A 14,503-nucleotide genomic window follows, 5' to 3' on the forward strand; every position below is an offset into this window, starting at 1 on the left:
TATTTTTCAAATACAGCTTTGTTTTCAGATTGTTTGGATGTAACTATCGGAATAAATACGTTCTTTAACCATGTGCATTGTGTAAATGTATTTCAACTAAACCTAATTTAAGAGTGAATGCTGTTTATGTCGTTTCATCCATTGACAATAACATCGAATGTTCTAGATGATTTTAAAAAAATCTTACTATTGTTTTTTTGTAACTCAGCAGAGATGAGTAAATAATTCTTAATTTCTCATGTTTTCTTCCTTGTTTTAGTTTTTTTTTATTTTGACATGTTATATTCTCTATTAAACTGATATTTAATAGAACAAAATATGTTTCTTCACACGCAACATTCACTTGGAAGGAAAATCCATTCAACTGCAGGAATTTCCAGCACAAATGCAACAAAATGTAAGTGAGAATGTGAAAAATGCAGGAACACCTGGTTAACGCCACAAGGAAGTGTGGTGTGTATGTTTTCTTTTTGCTTTAATTACTTGAGCACACCTGTTTAAAGTTGTTGCAAAAATGTCATAAAAATGCAGTACAAAAATATGTACAAAATGTATTCTTTGTATATAAAATTGGTATTTATTTTTGTAAATCAAATGTAATGATCATTCACATCATATTAATAAAAAATGAAAGAGCTGAAATTAAGTATTCCTTACATCTGATTAATAGGATTTCACGCTATACTAGAGTTGTGCATTTTGACGTGGCTGAATTGCGATTCGCCAGACTGTGGGTTGAACTGATCGAATTCCGTATCCTAGAGCTCCATACGGACATATACCTGAAATTAGGACTAGCGTGTTGGCCAAATATTTAGTATTTAGAGCTCTGCACATGGCACAAAAAAAAAAACCCAGATGATTGATGGGAAAAAAAAATGACTGATGGCTAAATATTGATTTAATTCATAGACCAAGTGAAAAGTGAGTAATAGAGCTAAAAAATGGAGTAGCATTAAAAATATCTGTATTTATATATCATATATTTCATACATATATAATATGGAAATATATATGTATATATAGCTTTTCTACTGTTCCTACTGTTTTTAACTCTGTCGATTACTTTCTCTCACTTGATCTGTAAACTAAAAGGTAGAAACATACATTTATAATATATACACAATATTTCTATTATGTATATATTTTGCAGTACACTGGCCAATTTTAGTGTCATTTTTGGTTTGTCCAAATGTTTCTACAGATGGATGTCCGTGGATGATATTTGGCTGAGTGAGCACATGAACAAAATTTTCATTTAGAAAAAGTGGTTTGGCCGAACAAAACTTTTCTGCTTTGCACAAGTTTTCCACCTACCTGTAAATGTAAACATCATTTTCTGTTTATCATGTTCTAAGGAAGAGGTGCATACAGGTTTTATAGAGGCAGCTCCTGCTCTAGACTCGCTGTAGAGTAAATTAGACAGTAGTTTAGTACAGAAGAAGAGTTAATTTATTGATTACATAGAAGATTACTCACAGAGCTGGTAAGCAGAATATTCAAGTAGGATAATATTCATCTGGTGTAACATAATACTTCAAATCCACATCAGGATCAAGGAGGACCATATTAAAAAAACAAAACCACTTATATGTAAATATCGGGACCTTATGGTATTGAACTGCTTCTTGTGTTATGTGTAAGCTTAACTCTTTAATATTTTCTAAGGAGTAGGGACACCCTCTGCAATTTACCTTTTACTCAAGGGATTACGTCTATTTCCAGGATTCTGGAAGTGTCCATGCAAGAAATATATCACACTACAATTATTGTAAAATGTATTGGACTTTTCACACATTATCTCTCTCTAGCCTCTTTTTATTAAGAGCAACTTGACAGCGTTGTCACAATAAGTAGTATACAATATTTCTCTGTTCTTTAAATGTGTACTATATTTAGGAGACTTACAAAACAAAAATCTGCTTTAACGAAGCTTATTGATACAGGATACCTTTTTGCAGTTTTAGTGAGGGTTTTATCGTAACTTTCAGTAAATTGAATAACGTATAGGATGTTGAAATGGCTTTTAGGCTGCCTATATGTTGTACAAGTAGGGATGCCGTTACCCAGATTAATTACAGCCCCCCAAACAAATTCTGAAATGCATTCATTTAGTTATGTTCTTTGCATACAGTTTATCCTCAAGCGTTCATGTATTAATCAATGCAACTACTGAGTTTAAGTTAAATTTTTCATTTACTTTGGTTTATTGGAGGGTACATGCAAAGAAATAACTGTATAAATAAAATGCCGCACTTGTTTTAGATATTGTTGCCAAATGTATTATTTGGCTAAAATTCCTCTGATATAAATGAGAAATCCTATTCCCTTTTGTTAACCACCTAATTTTAAATAGCAAGATTGTGTACTTGATTTATTAATAGCATTTTTTACATTTTTGTTTTTGTTTCTTTTAACAATGTTTTTAAGGGGCCAAATGTATGAATTGCCTTGTATCATTCAACTAATCTTACAATTTATGTTATATCCATTAGCAAATAAAATACATACATAATTTAATTTGAAACACAAGCTTATAATAAAAGGAATTTCCCAGCATTGTAGATAAAAATAGATTATCACAGCATTATTATATACTTTTTCATTTGTCGTTGAACATTTTCTTTCCCGAATTTAAAAGATTAGGTAATTTTACATTTTGTATATACTTTATGCTATAGGAAAAAAAAAAAAAACATGTAAATAATGTAATACGTGTGTCTTTTAACAATGCCAAATGTCTCTCAAGGAAAAATTGAAACAATTCGCTAAGAGACCTTTTGGCTTAGCCAAGAGTTTATTTTTAATTCAAGTTAGGATGCAAGTTAGTATGCAATCTCTCATTCTCCCATTCAGAAAGAAAAATAACATTTGTACATCTAACAGTGACATTAAGGGTTGAAACTACTAACAAATGTATGTGTATTAACCCATCGTCTCTTTAACTGCAATATCAATTTTATCCAGATTTTTTTTTTTACACTTTGGTCTGGAGCATTGTAGTATTTGACTATTAAGGAAGAATATTCACTTTCTAGACTCTAGAACAGGGATAGGCAACAGGGCGGAATGGCCCACCGGGATACCGGGAAATTTCCCGGTGGGCCGCGGCTCCTGGGGGCTGCTCTGGCAATATGTGCCACCGGGTGGCCGGTCCGGTGGCACACACTTTGAGGGGGCCGGCCGGCAGGCGGCCGCATTGTACGCTGCAGCCTCGCCGGTCCGGCGGCACACCTAATGCTGAGGGCTGAGGGAGGAGCATGTCTCTCTACCATGCTCCCTCGCGGTTCCCACAATCCCCAGCAGCATCCGTGCTGGGGATTGTGGGAACCGCGAGGGAGCATGGTAGAGAGACATGCTCCTCCCTCCCCCTTCAGCCCTCAGCATTAACAGTGCTGCCGGACCGGCGAGGCTGCAGCGTGCAATGCCTCCTCTCAGGTGCGTGGGGGGGATGGAAGTGGGGGGGGGTGAAGAGAGAGACAGAGTTGGGGGGGATGAAGAGAGAGACAGAGGTGGGGGGGATGAAGAGAGAGACAGAGGTGGGGGGGATGAAGAGAGAGACAGAGGTGGGGGGGGGGATGAAGAGAGAGACAGAGGTGGGGGGGATGAAGAGAGAGACAGAGGTGGGGGGGGGATGAAGAGAGAGACAGAGGGGGGGGGATGAAGAGAGAGACAGAGGTGGGGGGGATGAAGAGAGAGACAGAGGTGGGGGGGGATGAAGAGAGAGACAGAGGTGGGGGGGATGAAGAGAGAGACAGAGGGGGGGGTGAAGAGAGAGACAGGGGGGGATGAAGAGAGAGACAGAGGAGGGGGATGAAGAGAGAGACAGAGGGGGGATGAAGAGAGAGACAGAGGGGGGATGAAGAGAGAGACAGAGGGGGGGTGAAGAGAGAGACAGAGGGGGGGTGAAGAGAGAGACAGAGGGGGGTAGAGAGAGAGAGGGGGTGGAGAGAGAGACAGAGGGGGGCGAAGAGAGAGAGAGACAGAGGGGGTGAAGAGAGAGAGAGACAGAGGGGGGTGAAGAGAGAGAGAGAGAGGGGGGTGAAGAGAGAGACAGAGGGGGTGAAGAGAGAGGGAGACAGAGGGGGGGATGAAGAGAGAGACAGAGGGGGGATGAAGAGAGAGACAGAGGGGGGGGGGAGAGAGAGACAGAGGGGGGTGAAGAGAGAGACAGAGGGGGGTGAAGAGAGAGACAGAGGGGGTGAATAGAGAGACAGAGTGGGGGTGAAGAGAGACAGAGGGGGGGGGTGAATAGAGAGAGAGACAGAGGGGGGGTGAATAGAGAGAGAGACAGAGGGGGAGAGTGCCACAGGGAGAGGGGGGAGAGTGAGACACACGGGGAGAAAGAGGGGTGAATATAGAGAGACAGTGCCACAGGGAAAGGGGGGAGAAAGAGACAGAGGGGGGAGAGTGAGACACAAGGGGAGAAAGAGGCGTAAATAGAGAGAGACAGAGGGGGAGGGAGAGTGCCACAGGGAAAGGAGGGAGAAAGAGACAGAGGGGGGAGAGTGAGACACACGGGGAGAAAGAGGGGTGAATCGAGAGAGACAGTGCCACAGGGAAAGGGGGGAGAAAGAGACAGAGGGGGGAGAGTGAGACACAAGGGGAGAAAGAGGCGTAAATAGAGAGAGACAGAGGGGGAGGGAGAGTGCCACAGGGAAAGGAGGGAGAAAGAGACAGAGGGGGGAGAGTGAGACACACGGGGAGAAAGAGGGGTGAATAGAGAGAGACAGTGCCACAGGGAAAGGGGGGAGAAAGAGACAGAGGGGGGAGAGTGAGACACAAGGGGAGAAAGAGGCGTAAATAGAGAGAGACAGAGGGGGAGGGAGAGTGCCACAGGGAAAGGAGGGAGAAAGAGACAGAGGGGGGAAAGTGAGACACACGGGGAGAAAGAGGGGTGAATAGAGAGAGACAGTGCCACAGGGAAAGGGGAGAGTGAGACACAAGGGGTGAAAGAGGGATGAATAGAGAGAGACAGAGGGGGAGGGAGAGTGCCACAGGGAAACTCTAGCCCTGGAGCTACGGGCTAGAGTTCACTCTCACCACTGCGACCACCAGGGATTCCTGGTGGTCCAAGTGGTGAGAGTGAACTCTAGCCCCATACAAACACTGCCCACACACACCATACACATTCACACACTGCCCCCCCATACACACACACAGACCCCCATACACACATTCCCCTACACACACAGCCACCCATACACACATTGCCCCACGCACCCTACACACTGAACCTTTCACACACATTGCACCCCTCACACATTGCACCACTGCTCCTATACCCTACTACAGCCCCATATCCCAGCAGACCCCAGGTAAGTTGTCAAACTGTACTTAAACGGTTTGACTACTTACTCTGGGAGCGGGTCCCGGCACTCCTGGCACCATACCCACTACACAGAGCAGTAGTGGTTATTGTGCATGGATTATTTCTTTAAATAATCTATAGGTGCCCCTCCTGAGATCAGGCTCTGGATCCGCCACTGATTTATATTATATATATATATATATATATATATATATATAATTATGCCTATTATATTTACACATATATTAATGTACATTTATATATGCATAATACACAGAGAAATGTCATTGATATGTACAATATGTAATAAGCAGATATTGCCCCAGTCTTGTTGCTAGGTGCATACTCCAGCACAATAACATATTTAAAGTGAAGAGCGCACCCACAGGACCTCAAAATAAACAAGATAACGTCATTTTTTACAGTTGTGCCCTACATACATTCACCATTTCAGTCCCATTACCAAGCTTTCCTTAATATGTCATGGTAGTTGGACTGAAACATTGGTTATATGCAAAGGCACGTCTGCTTAAAATAAATCTGCACTCTTTTTTTTTACGCCTATATGTGCTTTTTTTCACGTTGGAGTAATAATTTTTAATTTTAGGTTATCTTTTCTAACTCTGTATCTGCACACTATGCTGGCGCGACGCATTATGGGGCTGGTAAATAATTTTTTTCCAGGGCTGCTTTTAATTCCCAGTCCGGCCCTGATAGGCAATCTTCGGCACTCCAGATGTTGTGGACTACAACCCCCCTAAATGCTCTTACACCCATAATGCTGACAAAGCATCATGTGAGGTGTAGTCTAAAAAATCTGCAGTGCCGAAGGTTGCCTATGCCTGCTCTAGAGTATGTGTGCAGATACACATATATTATTCATTAATGGTCTGTTTTTTTACCATATAACTTCATTCATCCATGATCTGAAATAATTTTCTCTTCTTATATTTTACCTACAAAACATTTATTTCTGCAAGTTCTTTAACTGTAATATAAATATATGACTGATTTAAAGTCTCTTATAATATGCACCCCCTCTGTATGGCCTACAGTTGCAGTATAAAGGTATTATTTGCAAATAAAATAATAGAATGTATACACAACACACTTCATGGTATCATGAAGGCATGGTATCATGAGTTAAAACATAAAAAATGAAGTAGAAAAACTCAGCAGCAACAAAATAAACAAGAAAATTAGTCATTTGTGGTAGACCTATTTGAGCCTGTGTGGAGCAGCCATGCAATATTTACGCATCAACCCTACTATAGAAATAAAAAATAAAAAAACATTCCTTTGTTTTGTTTAATTTACAATGACAAAACATGGGTAAATAAAGGCAGTGGCTGGAGAAGGGGGGAAACACTTGTGTGTTTTATTCTCACAAGTCTTGGTAGGGCATGAGTGATTAAATGTTGTTGAGCATCCATCGATTACATACACTAAGTTTATTAACTTAACCGTAAATGTTAGTGAATTAAAAACTGAATTGTATATCTCAGGCTCAAATAGTCAAACAGTGCCTCGTTGGAGAGGAGTTTTCTTTTAATATTTTTGCCTAAAATAAGCAAACCAGAATTGAGTTCACTAAAACCCAGTAAATAAACTCCATATATAACAAAACTCAGTAAGTATTTTGCTTAGCACACCATGGTCCCTTCAGACTAAGTGTGTGTTGAACAACAGAGCCAAAACTTATAAAATAATTTTTTGGCTATCATCTTCTTGTTGTATATTTTAAGGGGACCCTATAGGCACCATACCCACTTCATCTCACTGACATGATTATGTTGCCTGGAATCCCCTGTTACCTGCTATCAGCTCAGTGTTAAACTGCTTTGAACATCTTAACACTAAATTAGGTTTCTTGGGTGCCTGCAGCCTAGCCCCCACTAGAGATATGTCTACGGTGGAGTTACACGGTGGAGTTATACTACACTTTAACCATATCAGCTCATACCAATGGTTTTGATGTGGCTGCATCAGGAACTATCATTTAATATTAAACTGTTCAGTTCAGTTTAACATTGAACTGTGAGCTGGTGCCAGGGGACTCCAGGCACCATATCTATTTCATTGAGATGAAGCTGAGGTGGTATCTAGAATGTCACTTTAATTGTATCTGCCTGTACGAGGACTCCAGCCATCATAACCACTACAATGAGGTTAAATGGTTATGGAGTCCCTTTAAATGCTCCCATCAGTCTGTCTATCTATCTATCTATCTATCTATCTATCTATCTATTCTTCCTTCCTGCTTTCCTTTTTTTTCACAGAGTGCATCATGAATAGAGCACCTGTTGCTTCTCTGTCAGCACTTGATAACATCTATGTTTTCAGCAGAATCGACCTGCAAAACACAATCTTCCGTGATACCATCACTGCCTTTTCTTCTCGTAAAACCAAAGCCAGGAAAATCTGACTGGAGGAAGTGTTGCATATAAACATCCAGACATTTATCTTCATGGGACAATTTATCAAATAACAGTTTCCTAAAGGAGTTTATAAGCACAAAGACTGAAAAGTACAGTCTTTGTGTAACTTATACCATGCTCATGACACACGCAACTCCCACGTCACTGTTGCTTTGGAAACTGTAAACAAGATACAATTTCATCACTGGTGGACATTACAAATGCTTATGGCAGAAGAGGGAGGTAAGTTTTACTGTTCTGAATATTGTTTATAAAAGCAAAATGTTCTAATAATGATTAATATAAATTAGATTAGTGTCTTGAAGAATGGTACTTTATTTCTATTACTACAAATGAGCATCAGACCAATCTGAAAAACAACAACTTATTTAGTTAATTTTTGAAGAAAAGTTGATAGTTTGAGTAGTATGCAAAATGTGAGCAAAGAGGAGGCTAAAATAACTTTTTAAAGAAAATGTTTTATTATTTAATTTGTTGCAATTTTTGTTGAGACATTAGGTTTTATTTTGTATTTTCAAGCAAGGCTATGAGTATGTTTTATACCTATGTTTACTATTATTCATTGATAAACAAATCATTAATGAAGTTAATAAATGCAAGCAATATATAATGCCCACATTTAATTAGAAGTATTATTATGAATTAGTACAGATGATTTACATTTAAAACCAGTTCATTGTGGCTCTTAAGATTCATCTGTTGGAAAACATATTGAATTTCCATTGTATATTTAATATTAATGGGATATCCAATACCGTTATGTATTTTAAACCCTATATCCTTAGCAGGGGTGCTTATATGAGAATGAACCATTTAGGCCAAAAATGTTTGATGACATTCCCACTTTGACTAGACAGGAGATTTTATGCAACATGTCAATTTTAGCCTAAAGGTTTCCTAATCTATTTGCAAATCAATAAAATCTATGTTTAGTGAATAGGTTACCACTTGCCAGTATATAACCTGTCACCAATCATATCTATTTTTTTAAATTTAGTACTTATTTTATGCCTAAAAATAGAAGATTAGTTTAATATGAGTTTAAAAATAAAGAAAATATAATAATATTCAAATAGTCTTACTTTCCTAACAAAGTGCTTTTTTAAATATTGTTTCGAATTCTATATTTGAATTTTAAATCATACATTATTTTTAAGTGCATTCATACCTCTGTTGTAATTGTAAAAAAAAATAATCAAGCAAAATGTGCATTTATATTTGTTTTACATGGGTAATATGGTTTAATTTAGTGATCATTTATTTAACCCCCACAAAATAATTTTCAATCGATACAAAATACTTTTTAACATACTCTTTTTAGGAGAGTTTAAGTTATTTTGCAGGTATATTGATTCATTTGTGGTATTATTGTGCAATGTCTTCTGCAATGTCTGCATTGTTTGTGGATAGCTCTTGGACGGGAAAATATAATTTTTGTTATATCTGTATCTATATATCTATATTTATATTTATCATCTATGTATCTGTCTGTCTGTCTGTCTATCTCTCTGCCCGTCTATTTATTACACATTAGTCACTCTTTCACAAAATGCCTTTCTACCACTTTTTATTTAACTATGGTTGATAATTCCCAGAGTTTACTATTAACATGACGAAAAAGTCATGATTTTATTAAAGACACGGAGGCGAGTATTATGCATATCTCTTTATTTATTACTCTCAGCAGCAAAGATAGAGAAATATAAATATATCAAAATGAAAGAAAAAACTGTATAGGCACACAGGCAACCAATCACATAAAAGAGGAAGTGACTATAAAAGGCCTGTGTCTCCCAAAATCCCCCTCTTTCTTGCGAACCGAAGACCAGGAAACAGGAACCGACATCACACACCGGTAAGAACAGGAAACAGCAACAAACTGAACTTCAAGCTACAAAAGAGAGAGAAATATGGTAAAATCCAAACTCCAAACTGAAACTCACCAAATAAAATTCATCAGGAGCAGTCTAGGAACTTAAACCTAGAATATAGAAAATTACCATTAGTACCAAAGCATAGAAACTTGAAACCTCATCAGTAAATATACACAATAGATATATACAATAAACAGACTGGATTGCAACATACCTGAAAGTCCAACAGCATTTCATCCCAAAACCCAACACCGGCATGGTGGGTGGGAATAATACTCGTCTCCGTGTCTTTAATAAAATCATGACTTTACGTCATGTTAATAGTAAAATCTGGGAATTTTATTAAAGACACGGAGGCTCCTATTATGCAAGTTCAAAGCTGAGCCACCATATGAGATGCAATGTGATCAATCGGCCTGAAATAGAAAATCACGAAACTGGATTCTTGCCACCGGACAACAGTCCGTAAGGTATCCTCCAAACGACAACCGCCCTCCGAGGCCTTGGACATCATACCTCCATGTACCAAGTGGGATGTAACAAATGACATGTCGATACCAGCCAACAAGGCAGACATTAAACCCATCGTGCCAATGTAGGAGTGGACACCGGTAGGTGGGGAGCGTGGAAGGAAAAAAAAAAAAAACAAAGTGCACGATCCGGAGAACGTAGTGGCTGCGTAACCTCCAGGTAAGTCTTCAGACACTCCACCGGCCATAGTGTCAAAAACGTCCTGAACGTAGGGTAAAAATTCCAGCCCCAGGTGGCCTAGCAAGGTGAATCTTCTACATAGATGACCTACAAAGGATGTCGACCGTCTAGGAAATTCCCAAAATCCAATGTCGAGGGTTAGACATGGAAACCAGTGTTACTCTCACGCATCAACCGGACCACACTTGTCATGATGACCTGAGGCCGATCGATTACCCAGCGTCCATGTGATACAGAGGAGATGGGGAGTTGATCACGAACATCCAAGATAATCCAAGCACCCCGAAAGGAGTCACGTCATCCGATGTAGAAGGCCTTGGTCCACTAAGCGTGTTCCCATTTGTTCTAGAAGGGCTCTGAACGCTTGGAATCAAACCTGGGCAAACTATCGCCATTCTCAGTAATCGAGGGACCATGGGCGCGACCTCCGCAGAGTAGCAATCAACACCAACGCAACCTAGTGCTGGACCAATTGCAAGAGCCTGTGAGCAACCAAGTCAAGCGGAGGGAAGGCATACATCCAAGTATCTGGTTAATCCTGAATGAACGAGTCAATCACTACAGTCGATAGGTACCATCCTCCAGCCGTAAAACATCGGCAACTAGGTGTTAAGGCAAGATGCCAACAGATCCACCTCGAACAGCTTCCACAACTGTTCCAAACCTGGAAAAACGCCGAAGCGTGTAAGCGCCAGTCTCCAGAATCTCTTGAATAATCGTGAATTCCAATCGGCCCTAGAAGTGTCCAGGCCTGGAATGTGTTCTGCTGTCACCGGGACGTTGTGAAGACAAAATTGCCAGAGGTCCTATGCCACGATTAGCCACGTGCGCGGCTTCGTGCCCCCTAGATGGTCGATGGAACTCATCGCTGACATAGAGTCCACCCAGCTGTTCGCGCGACCGGGCAACACTGCGAAAAGCAAAAAGGCTCCCGCCAAGAGTTACATGCAGTCGATATGCAACATCTTCTCAAACTCGGACCACTTGACTCTGGAAGAAAAGGTTCATGGCTCGCAGAGGGTCCTGCTGAGCCAGGCCCCCTATAAGCCAAGACATCGGATCAATCTCTTTCTGGAGCCGTAGTCCAACTTCCGCCTTGCCACATAAGAGTGACCCGGACAGAGAAAGGAATCCTTCTGACTTGAAGGGGTCGAAAGTACGGTGGTCCTAGAGATGTAGCCTGGATAGAAGCCGCAGGCAGGTCGAGTACCCTCACTAAACGCCTGATCAGCAGGTCCACTGCTCTAAGAGTCCATATCACTACGTTCGTCATGGCTTTCATCCTGGAGCCAGGGAGGAACAGGAACTGTCTGATATAATTCCACTGTGAAACCCAAGAAACTTCACCGCCTGTGAGGGATACAGAAACTGACTTTCCCAAGTGCTTAGAAAAAACAAAACCCAAAATCTGAAGCACCATAATCGGCCAGTTGACAAGCAACCGTTAGTGGTACCCTGACAGGGACATGACCAAGATGTAGTCTAGGTAGATATTTAGACGGATACCCCTACAAACCGATGAGAGACCGAACAGTAGCCATTGAAAACTTTGAACGGTTCCTTCTCCAGGCAAAGAAACTGAGAAAAAATCCTTGGATTCCTTGTTTATAGGAACCGTGACGTGATGGTCCTTCAGTTCCAGATTGGCCAACTAATCTGATGTCTGGAGATGATCCCGGAGGCAGTGGATGCCCATCATATGGGAGTGTAGGTACCAAGGGAAAAACATAGAGAGGTCAGGGAAGTAGCACGGGGTGAAACCCTCCTCCCTGCTAAGGTACCAAGATTAGGCTGACCTGAAGCTCGGTAATCGCACGGCAACTCTCGGATCGCTCCTAAGGCGAGCAGATCGCAGGTCTCCGTGGAGAACAACAATTCCTGTCCCCCTGACAGGCAAGTGCTATGGGGACAAAAATGCTGAACAGGTTAGAATAGGAAAACTCTAGACGGTAGCCCTGCACCGCTTGGAGAGACCATGAGCCTATAGTTAAGGCAGCCCATCCATAATAAAAATCTGGGCCAAACCTGCTCACTACCTATCCTCGAGGATGAGGGGAACAATGGGTATCCACCAGAAGGGCGTCCGCCCGACGTGTTACCATGAGGATGGTAGGGATTTAATGTTTTCCCCCTTGATGTGGAGGAGTGTGGAGGCTAGGGTTCGTGGTAATCCTGTAAAGGGAGGAAGGAGCCTTGACATGTTCGGAATGAGTCCCGCAAATCACAGCCAGACGATCGGCTCCTCTCACGCCCGGTCCCACCAAACCTTGGAGAAAAAATCCATTCCTATTTTCCTGGGGTTCATCAATCGCTGTGAATGTCTCCACGTAGGACCCCAGTTCCTTTACAAAATTCTGCTCCCGAACAGCAGCCCTTCAGCTGAGGGGCCTGTTCGGAGATGGCCATATCCTCCAATTGGGGCCAACCTTCAAAAGAATAGCCATCTGGCGTTCGGCCATTACGGCCATAGAAATAATGGCACGAGTGCCAATAGTTGATGCACCCGGCCGTTCAGAGTCCCCGCCGTAGCGGAATCAAGTAGTAAATACACCTTGTACAAGAAAGGGGGTGGGGGCCCCTGTGTGTCCTTAAGTAAAACTGAAATTCTCCAGGGAGAAGTCAGATCTATTGCGGTTACCAGCCTGATTAGTTTAAGAACTGGGGATTACCCCGAGGACCCAAAAGGGGTCAGATCCCTAACACCCGCCCGAGCGGGAGTACCTGAATGGGGGCAGGAGCCCCAGTAAGGGTCGCTATGGTGGTGGTGGGGGGGAACCATCCTACCATAACCTCAAATTCCTTCTCCTCACTCCGGTCGGTGAACGACCTCTTATCACGAGGACTAGCCTGTATTCATAGTCTGGTCTTTTATGCCCGACCAGGGGCTCATTTGCGCGGTGGGAGTGCGCCATCTTTGACTGCCTCAGCGAGTCTGTCATAACAGGCAGTGGGAGATGAGGAGATAAGCCTCCGCTGTAGCCTTACGGGCCCCGGGCGAGGCAGGGCAGAAGGGGGGGGGGGGAGCCCATACCCAGTAGAGCAGGGCTAGCCACAGGAGGCACTAAGGGAGCTTGCCTCAAAAAAACTGGGAAAGCGAAGACGACTCCGTTCCCAGGGTCGAGGTAAAAAAGCTCCTTGGCATGGAACATGCTATATTGGAGACTAGTAAGGCCTGACAAACTCCCCAGAGGTCACAGTCTCCCCAGTTGCACCTGAGGAAAATCATCAGAACAGCCCTCAGGCCCATCACCCTCAGCCTGCAGAGCAAGATGGGTTATCGTATAAAAGATAAAAAAGTAATGCCTGACAAAGCAGACTTGCAAGCCTGTAATAACCCATATAGGTCTAAAGGAGAATATTTAATACATTTTAAACAAAAAAAATAAAAAGTCGGAAAACATTTTAAGATCAGATCTCTCTTGCAAGTAAAGTTAACTTTGCAAATTAAAACGCCATGTGATCTGGACACACATATGCATTTTACTATATCACTTATAGATGGCAAAGCACAAACTCTAGGAGCATGAGAAAAATATAAAATGCATTCTATGCACAACAAGAAAAAATAAATAAATAAGAAAAAATAAATAAGTATGTACCTAGCAAGACAGGGTTGAGTAACCCACAAGAGAGAAAAAGGTTAATAGGCATAAAAATATTAGCAACACAGAAGACCTGAACGGTGGTGTGCCCAGGAAAAGACTCAGAGGCTGGCAGGGTGAGGAGGAGGGCCGGGTAAGGGGAGAGGGAACCCTGCAAGCTCGCGGTAAAATCGCGGCAAAAACTCCGGTCCAAGATGGTCACCGCACGAGGTATGGAGGAGCAACTCATGGAGAGCAAACAGCAGGGGAAGGTCGCGTGCACACTATCCACGTGGCCGACCCATCTGCATCAGGGAGCCACCGCTGAAATGAGCGGAAGGCTCACAAGTGCCACAAACCCACATGGCCACCCACAGGAGGCCACCTACGACCCGAGGAGAGGGGCAGGGGAGGGGGAAAACGGCAGGGAAAAGGTTTGACCGGTCGGGAGGGGAGAATCCCAGCGGGGCACACCACACAGGCACAGGATAGGGCAACAAGTCAAGTAAAAGCCCCAAACAGCACAGTAAAATATATGCAATAAAATATATAATAAATATACAATAGCGAGCACAGCAGCGCAAGTGA

General features: G+C 42.2%; 1 protein-coding gene across 1 annotated transcript in view; it reads left to right on the forward strand.

The window, feature by feature from the left end:
* The first annotated feature begins 7,928 nt into the window (after positions 1-7,928).
* LOC134609385 (uncharacterized) overlaps positions 7,929-14,503 on the forward strand; it is a 180,543-nt gene continuing 173,968 nt past the window's right edge. Inside the window, exon 1 of the mRNA XM_063453061.1 lies at positions 7,929-7,971. Coding sequence (XP_063309131.1) covers positions 7,950-7,971 — 22 coding nt within the window. The 5' untranslated portion in view covers positions 7,929-7,949. The remainder of the gene's footprint in view (positions 7,972-14,503) is intronic.

The sequence above is a fragment of the Pelobates fuscus genome, chromosome 4, assembly GCF_036172605.1.
Source record: "Pelobates fuscus isolate aPelFus1 chromosome 4, aPelFus1.pri, whole genome shotgun sequence".
NCBI classification, from domain to species: Eukaryota; Metazoa; Chordata; class Amphibia; order Anura; family Pelobatidae; genus Pelobates; species Pelobates fuscus.